This window comes from Callionymus lyra, chromosome 11 (assembly GCF_982586985.1).
Source record: "Callionymus lyra chromosome 11, fCalLyr1.hap1.1, whole genome shotgun sequence".
Lineage (NCBI taxonomy): Eukaryota > Metazoa > Chordata > Actinopteri > Syngnathiformes > Callionymidae > Callionymus > Callionymus lyra.
The window spans coordinates 9,229,788-9,251,251 of NC_141828.1; the positions used below are offsets into that span (position 1 = coordinate 9,229,788).

At 38.2% G+C, this 21,464-nt stretch overlaps 2 protein-coding genes across 2 annotated transcripts in view; one reads left to right on the plus strand and one right to left on the minus strand.

Moving 5' to 3' along the window:
* Window positions 1–6,263, minus strand: part of stk32c (serine/threonine kinase 32C) — a 92,574-nt gene extending 86,311 nt beyond the window's left edge. Inside the window, exon 1 of the mRNA XM_087802982.1 lies at window positions 5,913–6,263. Coding sequence (XP_087659108.1) covers window positions 5,913–5,994 — 82 coding nt within the window. The 5' untranslated portion in view covers window positions 5,995–6,263. The remainder of the gene's footprint in view (window positions 1–5,912) is intronic.
* A 7,350-nt stretch (window positions 6,264–13,613) lies between these two features.
* Window positions 13,614–20,786, plus strand: pwwp2b (PWWP domain containing 2B). Its single transcript, XM_087802877.1, has 3 exons — window positions 13,614–14,035; window positions 15,918–17,643; window positions 19,751–20,786. Exons 1-2 carry the CDS (start codon window positions 13,896–13,898, stop codon window positions 17,641–17,643), a joined length of 1,866 nt encoding a protein of 621 aa, XP_087659003.1. The 5' UTR covers window positions 13,614–13,895; the 3' UTR covers window positions 19,751–20,786.
* Window positions 20,787–21,464: the final 678 nt, after the last annotated feature.

Genomic DNA, 21,464 nt, shown 5'->3' on the forward strand with positions numbered 1-21,464 from the left:
TGGTGTACAGATGCCTGTGACACACCCATGGGCACCGTAGACTGATCAGGAGTGACCGACCAAATCAGAATGGAATGCATTACTGTTGCCGAAAAACAAAATCTAAGGTGGGAATGTATGCTATGGAATGAGGAGCCTTTTTGCACTAAATCCATTCATTCACTCATTCATACGACTCGTCTTCCTTTAGCCTGTTCTTTATTTTGATAATAAGCTATGAATGAATAAAAATATCTCTGCAAAGATTTTCCCCAAAGATTTAGATAAATTAAAAATTATTCAGCCTCTCACCATGTTGCCGTTGTGCTTTTATCACCAACACAAAAGTGGGCATCAGTTTAAACCAGGACCGACACTCAAAAAGCACACAAATCCTCTTCTTCCTTTTGGCTTGACGGTCACAATTTTCGGCACAAGAGCCACAATTTTTACTGCCTACCCGTGCATTGAAGTGAGATAATCACAATTCACGGTCGCCGCGGTACATTCAGGTTTCGGCGCAGCGAGATTGGAGTGTCGAAGCTCCGGGTTCCGACCCGATTTATCTCTCCCGACTTTTTAGTTTCTCTTCCTGAAAGCAGCTCCTGAATGAGGACTGCAATCCATCCAGCTGCCTCTCCTCGCAGCTCCTGCCAACGAAAAGACATCCTGCCCCGCTACACCCCGGCATCCACCTGACCGCTTGATTCTGTTTGCAGGCCCGGAGAGCTCGGATGTTTCCCGCCCAACGCCGGCACCGCACCGGGTTTCCAAGAAACCGAGGAGATACTGTTTCTCTAACGAGCGGCAGGAGACGATGGAAGTCGGCGTCCTCGGCTTTTATTGTTCTTAGATCGTCGCTGCTTTGAAGGGAGTCGAACGCAAATATTACACACAAGCTGTCTCTGGGATGGAGGCGAGGGATGTTGGGCCGGTTTTTTTTTTAAGCAAAGCACACGAGAACTCAAGGCCTGGCACTGGAACAAGAAACTGCTTTAGGTGCAGAACTGATGATGGAAATGTAGAAATTACTGGACCTGAACAAACTCACATGTTGGAACGCTTTGAGAAGGTGGAGGAAATAAATGCTACTCCAGCAATTAAATCAAAAATATATAAATAACGGTACATACAAGTCTTTAATAGTCATAACTAAATATATATACTATGGTTTACGTTCGAAATATCAAATTGTTGAGCTCTCAAAAAGCTCCCTTAAAGGTCAACTAATGTGGTAATTTAAGTGTATCTTAAATTAATCTTGCACTCTGTTGTACTCATCAGTATGTTTGTAACAAAAAACTCTCTTTTCATTGAAATATTTACATTAGAAAATGATCTTAAGCCACGCCCACTGAAAACACTTGGGGCTAAAATCTTGTTTACCATAACCACACCCACTCTGCTGCCATTGGTCAAGCATCAATGTTTGTCACCGCGCATCATCACTCCCGGAAGTCTCCACCTCAAAGGGACTCGTTGTATAAACAAAGCGGGGGCGTGATTACGGCTGGCCGGAGGACGAGTGAAGCCATTGTTACGTCATACTGGACTCCGCTCTCGTAACCTCTCGTTCGCATAGATTTCAGACACGGTGAGAACTTTATAAAGCAATTTTCTTCAAAAGGGACATATGCCTTTTTTCCAAATTTCCACCAACTGCTAAAAGTAACCGAAAAGATGACACAAAATATTTTTTTTTGGTTTGCTGCACAAAGGGTCCCAAATGGCGGAGGTTTGGGGTACAAACCACTACGGTCAAGTTAATTTGAGGCAAAATGAAATAATGCAAAAAAGATTTTTTTAAAGTAATCGATCCATACTTCTCCATAAGCCAATAACAATTAATTGTTGGGTTGTTGTTGTTGTTTTTTTAAACATAAAATATATTAAGATTGCAGTATGCTTTCTCCTAAACATTACTCGGATTCTAACTAGCATTTTCCAATCATTACACACAATTTCAGGGAAAAAGAAAAATTGCTATCTTTACACACAAGCGTTTTGCTAGTGTCTTGGCACGGTGATATTTATGTATCTTACAGGAATGGCCAGTAAATTGAGGACTTTTGGTGATGTAACAACCCTCTCACGGTATAAAAGTAACAAAGTAAGTAGTATTTTTATGTACATATTGAGCCGTCTTGCTCTTTGCAAAAATGATAGCGATCCCAGCTTATACTTTTGATCTCTAATGAATGCTAGCTACTGCGTGTTTGTCATCAGGATCAGAAATGTTCATCGCCAGCTTTGTAAACACATGATAACTACTAAAAAATGAAACTGATACATCATAGATTTTAAAGGTATCAGCCAACAAAATAAATCATTTCCAGAGGCTGCGTGAGAGAGTTCCGTGAGCGCCTCATCCACTGTGTTTCCGTCAGCACGTGTGCGCTTCATCCATAATCACATCAAACGCTCCCGCGGCGCTTGATCGTCTCTCGGTGTCGCCGCCGACGGCGCTCGTGACGAGGGAGCGATGACGCCTCGACAATGGCGAACTCTCGACGCCCCTGGATCCGGATTGGAAAAAAAAAAAATGAAACGCGGCCACGGCGGCGTCATTAACGCGCGATGGGTCGTACGTAAGCGCCACCTGTCTGTCGCTGAAGACGAGAAGGTGATTGAAGCTGATCTCAGACCAGCCACACAGGAACTTGTTACAGGCAGCAGGAGAACATAGGTTTGTTCTTGAACCACTGATTTACTTGAATATAACAATTTTTGCTCCTTCAGTACAAAGTCAACTGCAATACTCCACAAATTACTTTTACCGGTGTTACGTACAATCTTGTGATCAAGCTCTTATTCTTTACTTTCAGTCACCGTTTAAATGATTTTTGATTCCATCGATCCTTCGTGGATTTATTAGACGAAAAAGCCTGAATAACTACTGACACAAGAGCAGGTGAATCTGGTCTATGTTTGGATGGTGCGACAGTGATTTTCTTGAGCTACTAGTGAAGCTTCGTGAAGCAGTGTCATGTTGTTCAGAGGTCAGTAGGTGGCGCCATCAGTTTAAAAATGATGTTTCATTAGAACAGTTGTTCAGAAAAAAAAAGGAAAATAGTGTACAGACCGCCATCTAGTGGGCTCTAGAATAATGACACTGTTTCATGAAGCTTCATGAAGCAGTGTCATGTTGTTTAGAGGTCAGTAGGTGGCGCCATCAGTTTAAAAATGATGTTTCATTAGAACAGTTGTTTAAAACAAAAGGAAAATGGTGCAGAGACGCCATCTAGTGGACTCTGAAAATAATGACACTGTTTCATGAAGATTCATGAAGCAGTGTCATGTTGTTTAGAGGTCAGTAGGTGGCGCCATCAGTTTAAAAATCATGTTTCATTAGAACAGTTGCTCAAAACAAAAGGAAAATAGTGTAGAGACCGCCATCTAGTGGGCTCTAGAATAATGACAGTGTTTCATCAAGCTTCATGAAACAGTGTCATGTTGTTTAGAGGTCAGTAGGTGGCGCCATCAGTTTAAAAATGATGTTTCATTAAAACAGTTGTTCAAAATATAGGAGAATATCACAGAGACGCAATCTAGTGGACTCTGAAAATAATGACACTGTTTCATGAAGCTTCGTCAGAACATCACTAGTTTAGATGTGGCTTATGTGTTGGCTCGGGAAAAAATATCCTGCACCATCCTTCGGGGAAATTGAGAAATAAATTAGGGTAAACTTCTATTTTTTGTCGATTAATTTCAAACAACAACAACAGGAAAATAGTGCAGAGACCGCCATCTAGTGGACTCTGACAACAATGACACTGTTTCATGAAGCTTGGTCAGACCATCACTATGAGTTACCGAACCAACAGAAGTTTCTGGATATTTCATAGACAGGACAACCCTTGAATGAGGTCAGGGAGATGTTAAATGTGCATTTCATTTTGTCAATAAAAGTTTTTAAAAGTGTTTGAATAGTTAGATAAACTAAAGAAAAAATATTGGCAATAAAAAAAAAAATACCTCATTGGTGGTCATAATCTTATGTTATCATAAAAGTCACCACCTATATTTTACCAATAATAACAATTTTTTCCTCGTCGCTAACATCCCGATCCGACTCAGTAAAAGTGGATTCCGTCCAAAGATGAGGTCAATGAACGCGTGGCTTGGAGAAGCTTACTCTCCCGAACAAGCCGTCGTGAATGAACGTCGCCATCATGCGTGACACTAATCTGCTCTTAAATATGCAATTAACATTTCTGAGGTTTAAGACGCTCAGTCAGACGGAGGAGGACGAGCAGATTTCAAAATCATGTTTAAAAGTGTTATCTTGTCCAGAGTGTTGTTCGCTCACCTGTGTTTTATAGAAGAAACAAAATACAGGTATTTATTATAAATATAATTTATTTAAGGAACTCAGAAAATTTCTTAGAATATATTTAATGTTTTGGAAAGATATTCGTACAAAACTGTCATTTTATGCAGGATATTTAAATATATATTGTTATAAATAAAAGTGTTTTATTTTTTTAATTAAACAGTTTGACCCTGTAACGCTTGTTTGTCTTTTACAGAGATGATTAATTCAAACCTTCCCAGGAGCCAAGGTCTACACCAGAAAAGCTCCAGCACAGTTTGATTATTCGCTCTTTTGGGTAGTTAAATAGTTATTATACTTAACCCCATAATAAACAGTTTTAATTACATTTTTTCGAACTTTTTAAGTAAAGTGAAGGACATTTTAAATGGATGCTATACTTGTTAGCTTAGCTTGTTGCTAGTAGCTAGCTGCAGTCATTCTGATGTTCAGATATACTTTGTGTTTTTTGTATATCACGAATATAAGAGTCAAAATGATGTAAATATTTTACTAAATAAGTCTCCAGTAAAGTGCAACACTTTCATGTTGTCTATTACAAAACAATGTCAAACTCAAACCTTCACAGGAGCCAAGGTCAACAGGGTAAAAGTACCCACACAGTTTTATTATTATCTGTTTTGGGTAGTTAAAAAGTAATAAACTTTACCTTATAAATGAACAGTTTTAATGAAGTTTTTTAGAACTTCAAAGTAAAATGAAGGACGTTTTTTAAAATCAATGCTATACTTGCTAGCTTAGCTTGTTGCTAGTAGCTAGCCGTTCAGATATACTTTGTGTCTTTGTATATCATTAATATAAGAATCAAAACCATTTAAATATTTTACTAAATAAGTCTTGAATAAAGTGCAACACTTTCATGTTTTCTGTTACAAAATAATGTCTAATTCAAACCTTAACAGGAGCCAAGGTCTACAGCGGAAAAGTTCCCACACAGTTTTATTGTTATCTTTTTTGGGTAGTTAAAGTAATAAACTTAACCTTATAAAAAAAACAGTTTTAAAGTAAAATGAAGGACGTTTTTTCAAAATGAATGCTATACTTGCTAGCTTAGCTTGTTGCTAGTAGTTACCCGTTCAGATATACTTTGTGTCTTTGTATATATAATGAATATAAGAATCAAAATAAATTAAATATTCTACTAAAAAATCTCAAATAAAGTGTATATTCTTCACAACAATTCCCCCCCCGAGTGCCTCAAAAACCTAGCGTCAAAAATGATGACTCAAAATTCTCATCTTTTAACCAAAATCTCCATCTTCTGTAACCATGTATTCGTGGAACAGTTTGCTGCCCCCGCGACCCTCGTGTCTAAAGAAAATAAAATATATACAAAACCATGTCATACAATTAATTATGTCATATACTAGTAATTTAAGTAATAAAGTGTTTGGAAAAAATGTAAAAATAATTTGAGTTTCATTTAATTGCTTAATACCTGAACCTCCAAAATAAAAGCTCATAATAGATCAATATGTTTAAAATTAATTAATTCGAATTTTGCAAGTTTTTATCTTCACAACTTTGACAAGTTCAAAGGTCGCTGAGAGGAAGATAAGAATGAAGACACGCAGAGAAAGTTGCGTGTGAAGCTCACCATCCTCCTTCTCGTCGAACACGGGTCTCTTAGAAGAACTGTTGGCCCCCATCCTCTTCTTCCACTTGCCCCAGTGAAACATGGATGCTCCGATAGCATTCCTCGCCTCTGGACCGGAGAAACTAGACCCTCGAGCAGGGGACCCTCCTCCGGAGACACCGGCGGCTCTCGCTCATCATCTCAGGACCCGTCAGTTGGCGTCGGTTGCGCGGCGGTTGTTGCGCAGGAGAACCAAGTCAAGCTTCTTCTTCTTCTTCTTCTTCTTCTTGGAGACGACAACATGAAGAGTTGCTCAAGGATGACGGCGGCGGGGGTGAAGTTGAGGGGTGCTGAGGGTCAGTCGCCACGAGAGCGACTCGGTTCTTCCGCGGTGTTGATCGGAACCAGAGACTTGTGAGGCTTGTGAGCTTGTCTGGGCTTCAGAGCAGAGAGTCAGCGCAGACGGAGAGAAGCGCCGGAAGTAGATTGATGCTGCCACCAAAATAAGAGTGACGAAAATTCACTTCGATTTTAGTCGTGAATTGTTCACTATTAGTATTTTAGGAAGAATGCTATGATGCACGATAAATGACTTGTATAAATAAATGTGAAAATGTATAAATAAATGTGAAAATGTATAAATAGATGTATAAATAAATGTGAAAATGTATAAATAGATGTATAAATAAATGTATAAATAAAAGTGAAAATGTATAAATAAATGTATAAATAAATGTGAAAATGTATAAATAAATGTATAAATAAATGTATGAATAAAAGTGAAAATGTATAAATAAATGTATAAATAAATGTGAAAATGTATAAATAGATGTATAAATAAATGTGAAAATGTATAAATAAATGTATAAATAAATGTATGAATAAAAGTGAAAATGTATAAATAAATGTATAAATAAATGTATAAATAAAAGTGAAAATGTATGAATAGTTGTATAAATAAATGTGAAAATGTATAAATAAAAGTGAAAATGTATAAATAAATGTATAAATAAAAGTGAAAATGTATAAATAAATGTATAAATAGATGTATAAATAAAAGTGAAAATGTATGAATAGATGTATAAATAAATGTGAAAATGTACAAATAAATGTGAAAATGTATAAATAGATGTATAAATAAATGTGAAAATGTATAAATAGATGTATAAATAAATGTATAAATAAAAGTGAAAATGTATAAATAAATGTATAAATAAATGTGAAAATGTATAAATAAATGTATAAATAAATGTATAAATAAATGTATGAATAAAAGTGAAAATGTATAAATAAATGTATAAATAAATGTATAAATAAATGTATAAATAAATGTATAAATAAATGTGAAAATGTATAAATAGATGTATAAATAAATGTATAAATAAAAGTGAAAATGTATAAATAGATGTATAAATAAATGTGAAAATGTATAAATAAATGTATAAATAAAAGTCAAAATGTATAAATAAATGTATAAATAAAAGTGAAAATGTATAAATAAATGTATAAATACGTAACAAAATGTATAGATGTATTAATAAATGTCAAAATGTTTAAATAACAAAATGTGTATTTTTACATAAAACAGCTCCATTCTTTGACCAAAATTAAATCAGAAGTCATTTATTTATTTTGACATTTTGACATATTGATATTTATCTAAAAATGTATTTATACATTTTGTAACGTATTTATAGATTTTGTTGCGTATTTATACTTTCATACATTTATTTATACATTTATACATTTATTTATACAGTTATTTATACATTTTTACATTTATCTATACATTTATTCATACATTTATTTATACAGTTATTTATACATTTATATATTTATTCATACATTTATTTATACATTTATTCATACATTTATTTATACAGTTATTTATACATTTATTCATACATTTATTTATACATTTATTTATACAGTTATTTATACATTTTTACATTTATTTATACATTTATTTATATGTTCATTTATAATTTTATTTATACATTAATTTATACATTTATTTATACATTTATTTATACATTTGAACATTTATTTATACATAAGTCATTTATCATCCTTTATAGGATGCAAGACACAAGACTTCTGTTGCACTGTTGTGTAATTTATTTACCGCAGACTAAAATGAGTTTAAATTTCATTTTAAAATGTAACTTTACTTAACATTGGAGCTAAAAATAAAAAGTGTTTTGGAAACTAAGTAATTACACTAAGAATAATTGGTGCTGCAAACATATGTAGAAGAATAAAAACTAAATAATCCTGTTATTAAATCATTGAATAATGTTCATTAAGAAAAGTTGATTTCGCTTTTTTAAAAGTCAAGAAAAAATTAGGAAAAGTTTGCTCGATTATTGCTTAAGTGTGTTGAGTGAAAATAAATAATTTGATAAAACTTATCTTAAATGACATTTTGAGATTGTGCTGTGGAAATCAAAGCAATACTTTTATTTTGGTTGTTTTTTTTAAGAACGATTGTTCTCGTCTGGCTTCACCTGCAGAGGGAAGTTCTAGCAGTGAACCTGCAACTACTCTCATGGAGGTGTTTTTGTTCTGGAAGTTCTCGTTTACTTGGTTCCAAACTATTATTTCACACACGCAGTCGAGAACCCGGTTTAGAGTTTTATGCTGAAAGTCTTGGCCGGATGTGGTCTGGAAAGCCTCTCTAGCTCAACGCTGTGACTAAAGCAGACGTTCGAACGATCATAAGTGAAATTAAATCATCTTTTAAAGTTCACTATTTGAACTGTTTTCATTCAACAACATGTGCTTGACGTTGTTTGTTTGAATTCAATTCATTACTGTAAAGTCTAGTTGTAAAGTTAGCAATATTCAAGTGTGTGACGTGAGTCTGTGATGAATGAATCACTGACGACAGTCATTGAATGGATGAGAGAGAAGCTGGAGATCAAGTGATGATGATGGTGTTTGTTTGGTGATCGTGTTTATTGAGGACCAGCAGAGCCTGGAGGGTCAGGAGGCTTTGTTGCCCTCAGTGTCAGCGTTGCCATGGTTACCGCAATTATTATAATTATTACTACTTAATTTCAATGTTTTTACAATTTTTTTTTACCATTTTATTTCAAGAGGGATTAAACAAAAATATATATATATTACAAATTCGGATCAATGAAGTTGAGAAGATATATATATGTTTATATTTATATATATATATATATAAATGTATATTTATTTATGTACACGTTTTACTTATTTTAAACGTTATTATTTATATCTATGATATATATGATTATTTATATTTCTTGATATTTTAGAACCATAAAAAAATAAGAAATGTAATATTTTTTTTCCTTTTTTTAAATGACTGAAATTAATCAAGTTTATTAAAACAGAAACATAAATTATATATCTATCATATTAGTGTTACTTATGGTAAACAAAGATAATAGTGAGATATTAATATTGAAAACATTTAAAATAAATAACTTACCTGAGTAATTATAATATTAAAAATACTACTACTACTCATAATAATAATCATCATCCTCATAATAATAATAATAATAATAATAATAATAATAATAATAATAATAATAATAATTATAATTATAATTATAATTATTATTATTATTATATATAGTCATAATCATGGGAAATACAAGTATTACTTATTTACTTTACTTATTACTTTTATCAAAAAGTTTTTACAATACAAAAATATTGAACTTGAACCATAAAAATATGAAGTCATAAAATAATAAACAGAAAGAAATAACGACCAGAGTAAAATGTTAATTTAATCTAAAGGTATATTTTCAATTAAAATATATAAAAAATAAAAATATGACTGGTGTGAAATAAAATGATTAATTCAGTACAATTTTAATTAAATAGTAATTACATTTAATTGTTTTATCCCTCGTGTTGTTAAAAAAAAACGAGATGAATCCAGCACAGGAAGTGTAAACCAGGATCATCACGTGCGCTGCATGAACATACATGTTACATGTGACGTGGTGGCTTCACACCGGTCACAGGTCTCATGTGGCCCCGGGCTCTGCCAGCCTGGCGCCCTAAATATCTCGGCAACAGCTGAGGCTTCTGCTCCCTCGCCGCCCTCTCAGTAATATCATCATCCACATGAAGATGATCGATCAGACGCAGCTGGGAGGCTGACAGTGATCCGGGGGGAGAGAGACCATCCTGCACCGGAGACATTTACATTCTGCAGACTCAGCATCTTTTTTTTACAATTCAATTATCCAATTTGGTACTTTGGGAACTCAACCCGCTGCTCACAAGATTGTGCCACGAGATGACGGTATGATGAACGCTGGGCTTCATCGTTGCTCTGCTCGCCTTGTTCCCTCAACTCTGACCGTGTTATGATTCCATCATCGAGACTGAAAACAATAACATGATAATGTGTTTTAACCTCCGACTGATCCGTCAGTTTGACAGAAAACTGGTTTCAGTTGATTCCTTTCACTCTATTTGACATGTTTTAAATATTTAACAGCACCTCTTCTTGTTATTTTTGTAAATATGTTATATATATATAATATGGTGCAGATTTCTATTTGATTCTATTTAGATTTTTTTCATTTTATTATTTTATTTCTGGGTGTTTTTATTTGTTTGTATATTGCTCTGCTGTTTAAACCGAATTTCCCCTCGCGGGACAAATAAAGGATTCTGATTCTGATTCTGATTAAAATATGCTGTTCATTGTTTCAGGTCAGAGTTTCATTTAATATTGTTTATGAAATTGTTTTTAATTATAATTTTGACCTAGAACATTGAGGTAAAATAAAATTCCCCTGGAAGGGAGATTTTATAAATTTAAATTTAATTTTACATTTTTACATGACAAAAAAACGAAATAATTGAAATAATAAAATAATAAAAACACGTTGTAATTCATGGAATTGTCAAATATATAGATGTTTTACTCTTTGTTTGTTTTATATTATTTAAGGTGTAGTACGTTTTTTCTTTAATTATAGATATTTTCTTGTTTCTTTTTCTTTTGTTTGCTTATCTTTATTTATGAAACAGGCTTGTTTTGTTTATACTTATTTAGTTTATATAAAAATAATTGTCTATTGTTCATTCCTCTCCACTAAAATTCATGAAGGGAACCACTATGTAAACGTTTCTAAAGGTCACAAGGTCAAAAGTCACAAATTAAACAAAAATGGATAAATCTTAGTGATAAAAATAGTGAGTTCTATGACTTCATCTTCGTGTTTATTTTAAATAAAGATATGAACACGTGACTTTGCCTGAAGACATCCTGATGAACTGCCATCCCAACATATCTTCTTTGAGGAGCTATTAGTTCATTTTATTGACACGTTGATTTGTAAGAAAAGAAGCGGCCACGAGGGGGCAGTAGAACCCCGCGGTTGTTCCCGGTGACTCGAGACCTGTCGAAACGATAAAAATGAAATATCAGCAAATAAAACAACGAGCTCTCCGTCGGGAAATCTGTCAGTATTAATGGTGCTGGTGAAGCTCAGATCATATCTGAAGCGAGCGTCGTTATCAGTGATCAACTGTGAGACTGGGAACAACTATAAACTGGATTGGTTTGATATTTCTACTACTTCTGGTTGATGCCCTTTTATTTATTTTACAACGTGTTAAATCATAGAAACTGAAAACCTCTGAAACTAACTTTATTTATTAGTGGCTTTATTGTATATTTTGTATTTATTCATCTAATCGAAATATATTATTTACTTATTGCAAATGGTGTTATGCATTTTGGGGAGTGTTGAAATACTTGATGAGATGATTATAAAAGTTAGAATATTACACTTGTGAATTTATTTATTATTTTTCTATCATATTTTCACTTTTATCTTTACAATACTTTACAATAGATTATTTTTTAATAAAACCCTTCATTAGATTTTAAATAATACTATAGACAGCTATTATTCAAATTGTTGTACATTTTCTCTTTTAATCAGCCTTTTTTATCCATCTATTTATTTATTATATGTTTATTAGTGATGATTTTCTGTGTCTCTAGATCAAAACTTTTTGTTTTTTATATTGTTTATATAAAGTTTATATTATATTCTGCACCAACCCCTTTTACGTTAATGATTTGTTTTTAACACACGTTAAAATTTATTTTAAGCTTCATTTCATTTTTTTTTAAATATATTTGTTTTACTCTATTTAGGTTATATTGTGTTATGTAATAATGTACTATTTCTCTGCTCGTTGCTGTTGTAAAAAAAAGATTTCCCGGAGAATTAGCGGCATCTAGCGGCAGCATCGTGAACTACTAATGGAGGGTATCAGCACTTTTCTTTGTTCTGCCAGAGTCACGTTGCTCTGTTGCAAAAACAGACGAAGAACATCAGATAATTGACCACAGAGTCGCCTGTTTGTTGTACAAAGATGACAGAAACACTGAGGGCGAGACAGCAATACAATTATTAACTCTCACTGGTTCTTGAAAGCCATTAGTACACGGACCACAAAGACAGGCCTTCATCCTGCTTCGGCCTCGGAAATGACCAAAAACATATATAATGTCACTTTTATTTGCCTCCGCTGCAGAACAACAAGATTAAAAAACATTTTGCCTTCAGGATAAGATGCTTATCTTCCTCTTGTTGAGTAGCTTATCTTGATTATTTCAAAGCTTTATAGTGTCAATAGCACTAGTTTTAGATTTGCTTGTTTCTTTTTTTGTGTTTTTAATGTCTGATGTTAAAAGATTTATGTGAATCTCATGATAATCCCATTCAAAGAGGTGTTTGTTATCTCAGTTACTAGCAATTCATCTTAATGACATGTTTTGAAATGTTTTATTTCAGGTTTGAATCCGAAATAAAGATGCTGTAACGAAAACGTTTGTGGTTCAATCATGTAACAATATCTTAAACATGACCCTTTTACTGGTCCTTATAGCAAAACTATAAACAGATGCCATGTTTTATTATGTATATAATCTATACTTCAGTTTCCTTTAGGTTGTATGATAATAAAAGCTATTTTTACTTACATTAGTCATAGTTTTAGTCACACATTTTAACATGATAAACATAGTATATCTCAGATTTTAATGTCAAGCTACAGATGCAGGAAGATCTACATTTATAATGTTCCACTAACATGTAAGTAAGTAAGTAAGTCATTTTTATTTATATAGCGCTTTTCCAGACCAGGGTCACAAAGCGCTTAAACAATCAAAACAATATTCAATAAAGTATATACTTTAAAGATCAAGATAAAACTGATAACACAACAGGAGTTCCAGAAAATCAAGGAAAAGCCTGAACAAATAAAAAACGCCTTAAGATGTCCACTGCCCCTTTCCCTGTGTAGCTGGGATCTCTTTATCATATTGTTTAAATATGTGGAATAAAATGAATGGCTTAATCTTTTTTTTTTATGTAATTCTGCTCAAAAGCCTTAGTAACAAACATAAAACACTTGTTTTTGTTAATATTCTTCTTAAAAAAAAACCAAATGGAGTTAAAATGTCAGATTAAAATAAGGTTTCATTGAAGAAAATGTGATGTTTTTTTTAATGTTATAATCATATAATAACAGGTTGTTTATTATTCTTATGACGTTGTTCTTTAAATAACTTCCTAACATGTCTCATGTGTGTGTTCAATGCTCCACAGAATCGATGCTCCAGTGTTACACAGCGACACCGGAGCAGCCCATTAAAAAAAAAAAAAACCTTCTCCTTCATCGCCGCGGAAAAAAAAAATCTCTCCATTTTTCTAGGCCAAGAAAGTGTAAAAAATGAGGCATCAAACTCGGGTGAAAAGACGGACAGAAAGGGAAGGCCTTGTCTCCGGCACACGGAGCGTGATGTCAGCGGTGGCAGTGCTGTTGTAATTGCCTCGGCGTGGAGGGCTGATGGCGTCATTCCATGCCCCGCTGTAGCCTCCTGCTTCCATAGCGCAGGACCAGACGGATCTCTCGACCGACGCGACCGTGGCTCCCTTGGCCGGGATCGAGCACCGCCGAGCCGGATACCGCACCGCGGGAAACATGGAGGCTGCGGCCGAGGAGCTGCTGGCCGGCTCTCGGCTACCTGTCACTATCGATCAAATAGTTAACGACACGCTGGTGGTGACGCTCACCTACCGGGACCGGAGCTACACGGGGATCCTGCTCGACTGCGACAAAAAGTGAGTTTTCCCATTTTCTCCCGGAATCCCCATTTTTTTCCTCTTCTTTTTTTCGGGAAAAAAACTTCGGCGGGGTGACGGAAGCTAACGGCTAACAAGGCCGCGCTAACTACAGACACAGATTGTAGCTGACAGCGGATGCTAACTGGCTAGCATGCTAACAGCACTGATTTCACGCTGCCTCGAATATAACGTGACATAAACGACATTTTATCGTTTAAACACCTCGAATGGCGACGACGTCAGCCAGTCTATACGTTCACTTCACCGGGTGTTTTCGTGGAAAACGGCAAATGTGGTTTGGTTTATGTGTAGCTTATTGTTAGCCTATCAATCAAACATTAGCAGCTTCAAGGAAGGAAAAGCTAGGCCTGAGCTGCAATTTTTATTTAAAAAAAAAAACACAAAAAATGTCACTCAGGATCGAATGCATGTTAAATAAAACAAAACAAGGTTGAGTCAAGATCAGATTATATCATCCAGTGGTGATGTAATAAAGATGATGTTTTAACTGACAACTGGTTCAGTCATATATGCATCTGTAGAAACAATAGATAATGACATTAATTCATCACAATCTAAACATGATGTTAGTATATTTCAAACAATGTAATGTCAATTCCAGATTATTTAGTTTAAAATAAAAGCTGAGCTGATGATGTTGTGAATTGTCAAAAAAAACCTTAAAGCAATGTTATTATAATCTTTTATATGTTATGTTTCCATGACTAGTTCACAACCTCAAGAACTCAGTTGATCTGTCGCTTCTACATGTTTAAAGTAGAAAAATAACTTCATCAGTTTGTCAATATGGATGATTGATCTTTTTTTTTTTCATGTCTCTTCACGTTCTGTAAAAATAAACCATCCAAGTGGGAAGCTGAAAATAGAGCTTGTATTCCAGGCCGTGTCACTGATAAGTTAGTGGCTTCTCCTTCCTTTTTTTTTTTTTTACCAGTCGAAGCAGTTCCTGTCATTGTTTGTGTTCCTTATGTCATGATTCTGGTGAGTTATACAGTTGAAGAGAAGGGCAACGTTATTATGGCTGCTGCTCCTTGTTGCTGCGCTGGACTCGGGCCTCCAGCTCCACTATATACTGCGAAGGCTTAAAACATGTCGTCCGCACATTTAGGTTCTTTTTTCTAGCTTCACCCAGGGATTGGTTCGCTTTGCCAGGTATTACTCTTGGGTTCCAGCTTTTTTCTCCCAAATGCACACTAATTAATAATTTCACCTCGCATTAAACCACAAGCTCAAAACAAACGGCAGGTCTCCTGGCTCCACTGTGTGTATATCTGTGAATCCCAAATGATTCATGGAATTGTTTTTGTTCAGTCAGATGTTGTTGAAAGAAAGGGGGGGTAGTCGGCGGGTGGAGGGTGGGGGGGCATCCTGGAGTCTTTTGTGTACTAGCTAAAGCAGCTCTGCCATGTTGTAGTTTGACTGCCAAGCACTTTTTTTTTAAAAAGACACCTTGGCGTCGGGGTAGAGCTGGATGGAAAGACGAATCTCTCACAGATATAATATGAGAGCCATTATCTTGCTCCGAGCAGAGCGACGGATAACTGCCTGCGTTTGCAGCTCCCATCCCCCACATGTAAAGATTTCTCAGCATACAGGTGACAGGGTGCACAGCGTCAGTTTGTTCCTGACATGAAGCTCCACTTATTTCTCATCTCGACCCGATGCCTAAAACCCCCGACGTTTCCCTCCTGTCGGCTTTACTTTAGAAAATGAAATGCGTGTTCTCCCACCCACGTGTTCAAGTCTTCAATTGTTAAACGTCATCATTAAATCATGTTTCTAAAAGTGTGTCGGGAGAATGTTTTCATTAACAACTGGCACTCGCATGTATTCATTATTGTGTTTATCTTCGTTTCAGGACCGGACTCTTCTGTCTACCCGAGTTCACGGCGAAGCCGGGGGACTTTCCAGTGTCTAAATCAACCTGTGAAGTCCCGGACGTTTTGAGCGAGATCCCAGTCCCTAAATCTCCCAGCCAAGATTCTCACAGACCAAAAGACGAAAACACGCTCCCGGAAAGCGACGAACTCGCGACGCCCTTGCACCCCTGCCCCGTGCCCACCCCGGTTCCCGCCGGACAGACCCCGTATCCTCCTTATTTTGAAGGAGCCCCGTTCCCCCAGCCTTTATGGGTGCGACACAGCTACAACCAATGGGTGCCGCAGCCGCCGCCACGACCAATCAAGAGGAAGAAGCGGCGGACGCGAGAGCCGGGCCGCATGACCATGAGCACGATCCGCTTGCGGCCTCGGCAGGTGCTCTGCGAAAAGTGTAAAAACACCCTGAACAGCGACGAGGACAGCAAGGATGGCATGAGCAACACTAAGACGTCCAGAAAAGAGAACGCACTACACAGCGAGGACGACGGCGACGACAAGGACACGCCCGCCAAGCTGTCGAGAAAAGATACCGTGGTCACGCCCAAGGACAATAAGAGGCGCGAGAACGGCACGAGCATCGACGGCAAGCGCTTCAGGAAGGACAAACGAGGAGAATCGGAAGGGGAGAAGTTCCTCGGCGCTGATGTCATCCCTCACAGCCCCGTCATCAAGATCTCCTACAGCACTCCGCAAGGAAAGGGCGAGGTCATGAAGATCCCCGCGAGAGTCCACGGCTCGGTCAAACCCTTCTGTCCCAAACAACTCGTTCAAAATGGACTCGGGGAAAACGGCAAACCGAGTACGGATCCCACCAAGGAGCAAAGGCACATTCTCGACGCCACGCGATCGGGCCTGACGGTGTCCATTCCCAAACTGAAACTATCTAGACCATTTACAAATGTGGGTCAGGACTTGCCCTCTCCAAAGATCTGCTTAAAGACTCCTCAGAGGGAAAGTGACGAGGGTGTGGTGGAATATGAGGCAGAACTGGTAGGGGGTGCCAGGAGAAGGAGCCCACGGGCGCCGGGCCTCCCGCACTCCGAAGACTCCCGCGAGGAGAAGAACTCCCTGGAGCTGTGGTCGGGGAGCTCGGGCGAGGAAGGGGAACGAGGCCACAATGACCTCACGCTTCTTATTAATTTCCGTAAACGTAAAGCGGATTCCTCGAGCTTGTCCGTCTGCAGTAGCGACAGCTTGGACGAGTCCAAATCCTTCAGCTCCGACGGCACCTCACCGGAGCTCTGCGACCTGGCACCGGGCGAGGACCTCTCGGTGACCTCCTCTTCCGTGCCCTCCCGGGACGACTGTAAGACGGTACCCCCCATCACGGTGCGCCTTCACACCCGCAGCATGACGAAGTGCGTGACGGAGGACGGTCACGCCGTAGCGGTGGGCGACATCGTCTGGGGGAAGATCCACGGCTTCCCCTGGTGGCCCGCCCGGGTCCTGAGCATCAACGGCACCCGCAAACAGGAAACGGCGACGTGCGAAGCCCAGTGGCCTCAAGCCAAGGTGGCGTGGTTCGGTTCGCCCACCACCTCCCAGCTCTCCGTCGCCAAACTCTCGCCCTTCAGAGACTTTTTTAGGTCCCGCTTCAATCGGAAAAAGAAAGGGATGTACCGAAGAGCCATCCTGGAGGCGGCCAAGGCGGTCGGTCACATGAGCCCAGAGATTACGTCGCTGATTTCCCACTGCGATACGTAGGTCAGTTGACGCCGGCGGTATTTTCTGTACGATTGTTGTCGAATGAGTAATGAATTGGTTAAGGTCGCCCAGGATTATTCGGCTCGTCCGGCCCATCATAACATCGTCCATGTGTTCTATGCTAGCATCCAGTTTAGATAGAATCTAAATAGGCCCCGATATTGCGTAATACACATTCTTATTTCATCTATCTATGTGTTCAAGGTCACACGGTTCTTTTAAACAAATAAGTGGGAGTTGGTCTGAGATTTGAATTTAAGACGCTGCTTTGAGCCTGTGCTTATTCAAGTAGGGAAGTAGTAGCTTCTTAGTGTATTATTTTTCGCAGCTAGGAAGCCTGCTGTGATCACGTTGCGACGGCAGGCGAGGAGACCTCTCGTGCACTTACATCATGAAGCAGCTGTTGCAGTGGATTCAGGCAGTAAATCTTTCAAGAGTCCTTCTGCAGACTGTCTGAAGGAATGTATGGGGAAGAAAATGAAGAGGACAGGAAGCGAGAGATGGTTAAATCGGTCTCATTAGCGAAGGAATGTCATGATTTAAAGAAGTCAATCGGTGCCATTGAGCCTGGAGTAGGTCTTTAGACTATCAGTGACCAGATCGGGATCCTACATGGTCCTAATTGAAACGTAGATCCTGGCGAGACCTCAAACCTCCAGCTGCTGACTTCTTCTTTTTTCACGTTCTTAAACTCCCAAGAGGAAACCGGTCTAACTTTAAAACTTGCGCAACATGGAATCTAGCAGATGTTTGATCAGTGTGTGTAACTCATTGCTCAACAAGTCGACCGGTGAGCCAAATATAAACGTAGCAGAAACATATTCTTAAGAAGGACTTCTACAGGTCTGAGTGAAGAGAAATTGAAAACTTGGCATCATATAAAGATTGCGACAGAAAGGCAATCAAAATAAAACTGGATTACTTGACCCCGGAAATTAATAGACAACAATCTAAAACAAACTGGCAAAAATACACTTGAGAAGTATTGCCTTAAGATATGGCATCGCTAAGTCATGTTATTTCAAGGTGATCTTTTGTCCAAAGTTTCGTTATTTAAATGCTTTTAATCTTTTAATTAAATGAATTAGTAAATTAGGCAAAACCTGTGAAGTGTCACAAACCAGCTTAACCGAAAATTCCAATCCACAACGTCATCAAACAAAAAGCAGGGTCCTAAAAAAAAAAAGGGGAAAAAAAAGTTTATTCTGCATTGTGTTTTTGAATTGTTTTGTTTTTTTAACTGATTAAACGTTTTAAGTCACGTTTCAGTGTATGTTGACCTTGGGTGTAGAAAAGTTGCCTAAAAATAAAATGTAATATCATGTTAAAGGTTGAACACAAACGTTAACAGTACCAGTAACTTGACATCTGACATAAGAAAATTGTTTTAAAAAATCGAGGAAAACGAATGAAAATTTGAAGTATCCGCTGTAAAGTAACAAGTCAGGGTCTACTTAAATAAAAGCATTGCCTGTTAAAAGACGCGTTAGGTAATCGGCCAATCCCAGTTCAGTCATGTAAACAGAAAGTTAATGGTCGACCATACAGACGAGAAAATGTTGTTGCGTATGAATTCTTTATCAAGGTTCGCTCTTGTTATCGCGTCTAGATCCCATTAAAACATGAGGTTGGCGAGTGAGAAGATGGAATGTCTCAACCCATCTCGAGCAATACATTCGGAGAGACCTAAAGGAAGATACTTAAAAGAGAGAGAACCTTGCTGGTGTTTACCCCCCCCCCCCCCCCCTCTCCACCGACGGCAAACAAAAGATCTCTTGTGTCTCGGAGACACTTAGCCGGGAATGTTTTTGACAAGCTCATTGTCGGGCCGTGGCCGTTTCATTTCCGAAAGAATCCGTGTGTGTTCAAGCCGTGTGTACTTGACTCTGAAAGGTTAAAAGATTGTCTGAAAGTGATAGGAGGCAGGAACAAACATGACGGATGACCTATATTTCCTTTATAAGAACACCCCCCCCTCCCAACCCCTTCTAAAGGAAATGTTTCTCGGGGGGGTCGAAGAGTTGAATTTTTGTTTTATCTGAAATTAAGACCCGGCTCAACATCGATAACCTGTTTGCTCATCATCGCTCCTCTCTTTCATCCACAGGCCCACAGGAGGTCTTTTGAGTTTTTCCTGAGTGCCCAGTCTCTGTCATCCAGACCCAGAGGGAGGACGTGCGGTTGCCACGGTTACTATTTATATGCCTTTTTTTTTCCTTTTTTTTCTTCTTCCCACCATGGTGGAGATTTGTTGAGACTGAAGGGAGCAGAACCAGGCCACAACTCCTACTGAGGGATTACACTATTCCACCTTTTTTTTTGAAGTCCATATTTCAATAGCAAATAATCACACACTACGAAAGACCCGAATGTATTATTTATGTTTCAAGTCTGGCTGGGTTTGCTGCTGTCGTCGTCAGAAGGACCGACTCTATGCCCTCCCCCTTCCACCCCAGGACTTTTGGCTGCAGTTTTTTTTTGTTTTAAGAAAGTCTTATCGTAAAAATGTGAACGGCTCGTACCGGGCGACTGCTCTCGCGAATCCTTCGTAGCTACCTACCTAGCTGGACCCCCCCCCCCACACCCCCTGGATGTATTTATGCTGAACTTTATTCACAATCGTCTCCCATTTTCCTTTTGGGGGAAAAAACCTGCCCTTTTCGACTCGTTTTCTCATCCATCCAGAGACCCATTTCTACATCCTCTTTTTAAGTTATTTAAAGCGTCACATTAAGAAAAAAGAAGCACTTTATCTGTACCTTGGTGGCCTGCTGTTAGCGCACTGTCTGACACATTATCGCGAGATACAGCCCTGGTCCAGAAATGCTATTGTCGACTATCCACGGCCTTGGAAATGAAAATAGAACGACCTTTTTATTTTATTTTTTTGGTTGGTTTATCGTACGACCCCCCCCCCCCCAGGGTCATACACACGGTATTGCTGTGTTCGACTCGGGGTGGTGGTCTCTCTCTCCCCTCGCTTCGTCCTCGAGCGTTCGCGACCATCGGTTTCGGAACGAACACGCCGTCGGATTTACTGTGAATTCAACTGCTGAGATGTAAAGCTGGCTCCCGGTTATGGAGACGTCGGCCAAAGCAAACTGTGGCGCTAACCTTTAGTGACCTTTTTGTTGAAAAGCGGCTCTGTTTCGGGGAGGGGGGGGGAAGGGGGGAGTGGTGGTGGTGGTGGGGGTCTGTAGAGAAGCAGCCCTCGATCAAAAAAAAAAAAATTGCACACAGTCAATGTCAACTGACCAGACCGGCTCCTCTTTTTTTTTTTTCCCCCCCCCGCTTGACGAGAAACGCTTCTGTTGTGGCGGGTTCTGCCCGACGAGGAAAAAGGGGGCGGAGTCCCCGAAAAAAAAGAAGGAAGGATGTGGTGGTCGCGGGCTCCACGTACGAGCAACGATGGTTGTTACTGTTGCCCATGTTGGACAATGTTATTGGCTACTTTTTTTTTTTTTGTTGTTTTCCTTTTTTCTTTTTTTTTTTACATGTACTGTACATAAAATAAAATATACAAGCAATACCTCTGTAGCAGTGAATCTTCTGTTAAAAGAACTTCATTTTACCATCGACGTGCTTTCGCAACATTTTGTCGTGACGCAGTTGCATCTCGGGTCGACGATATGGGAGCAAGGAAGACGGTTCCTATTGTGTGTCGGGTACCCCTAGTGGCGAAAATGGAACTGAACTATACGATGTATATGTACGTGAAGGTTTTCATTCATCCAGGTCATGGTTATCCAAGAGGTTCTAGAAAGACGTTTCCTAGTTCGGTTCTGAACTGAAGAAGGTTCTCGGATCGGAGGTGAAACGTC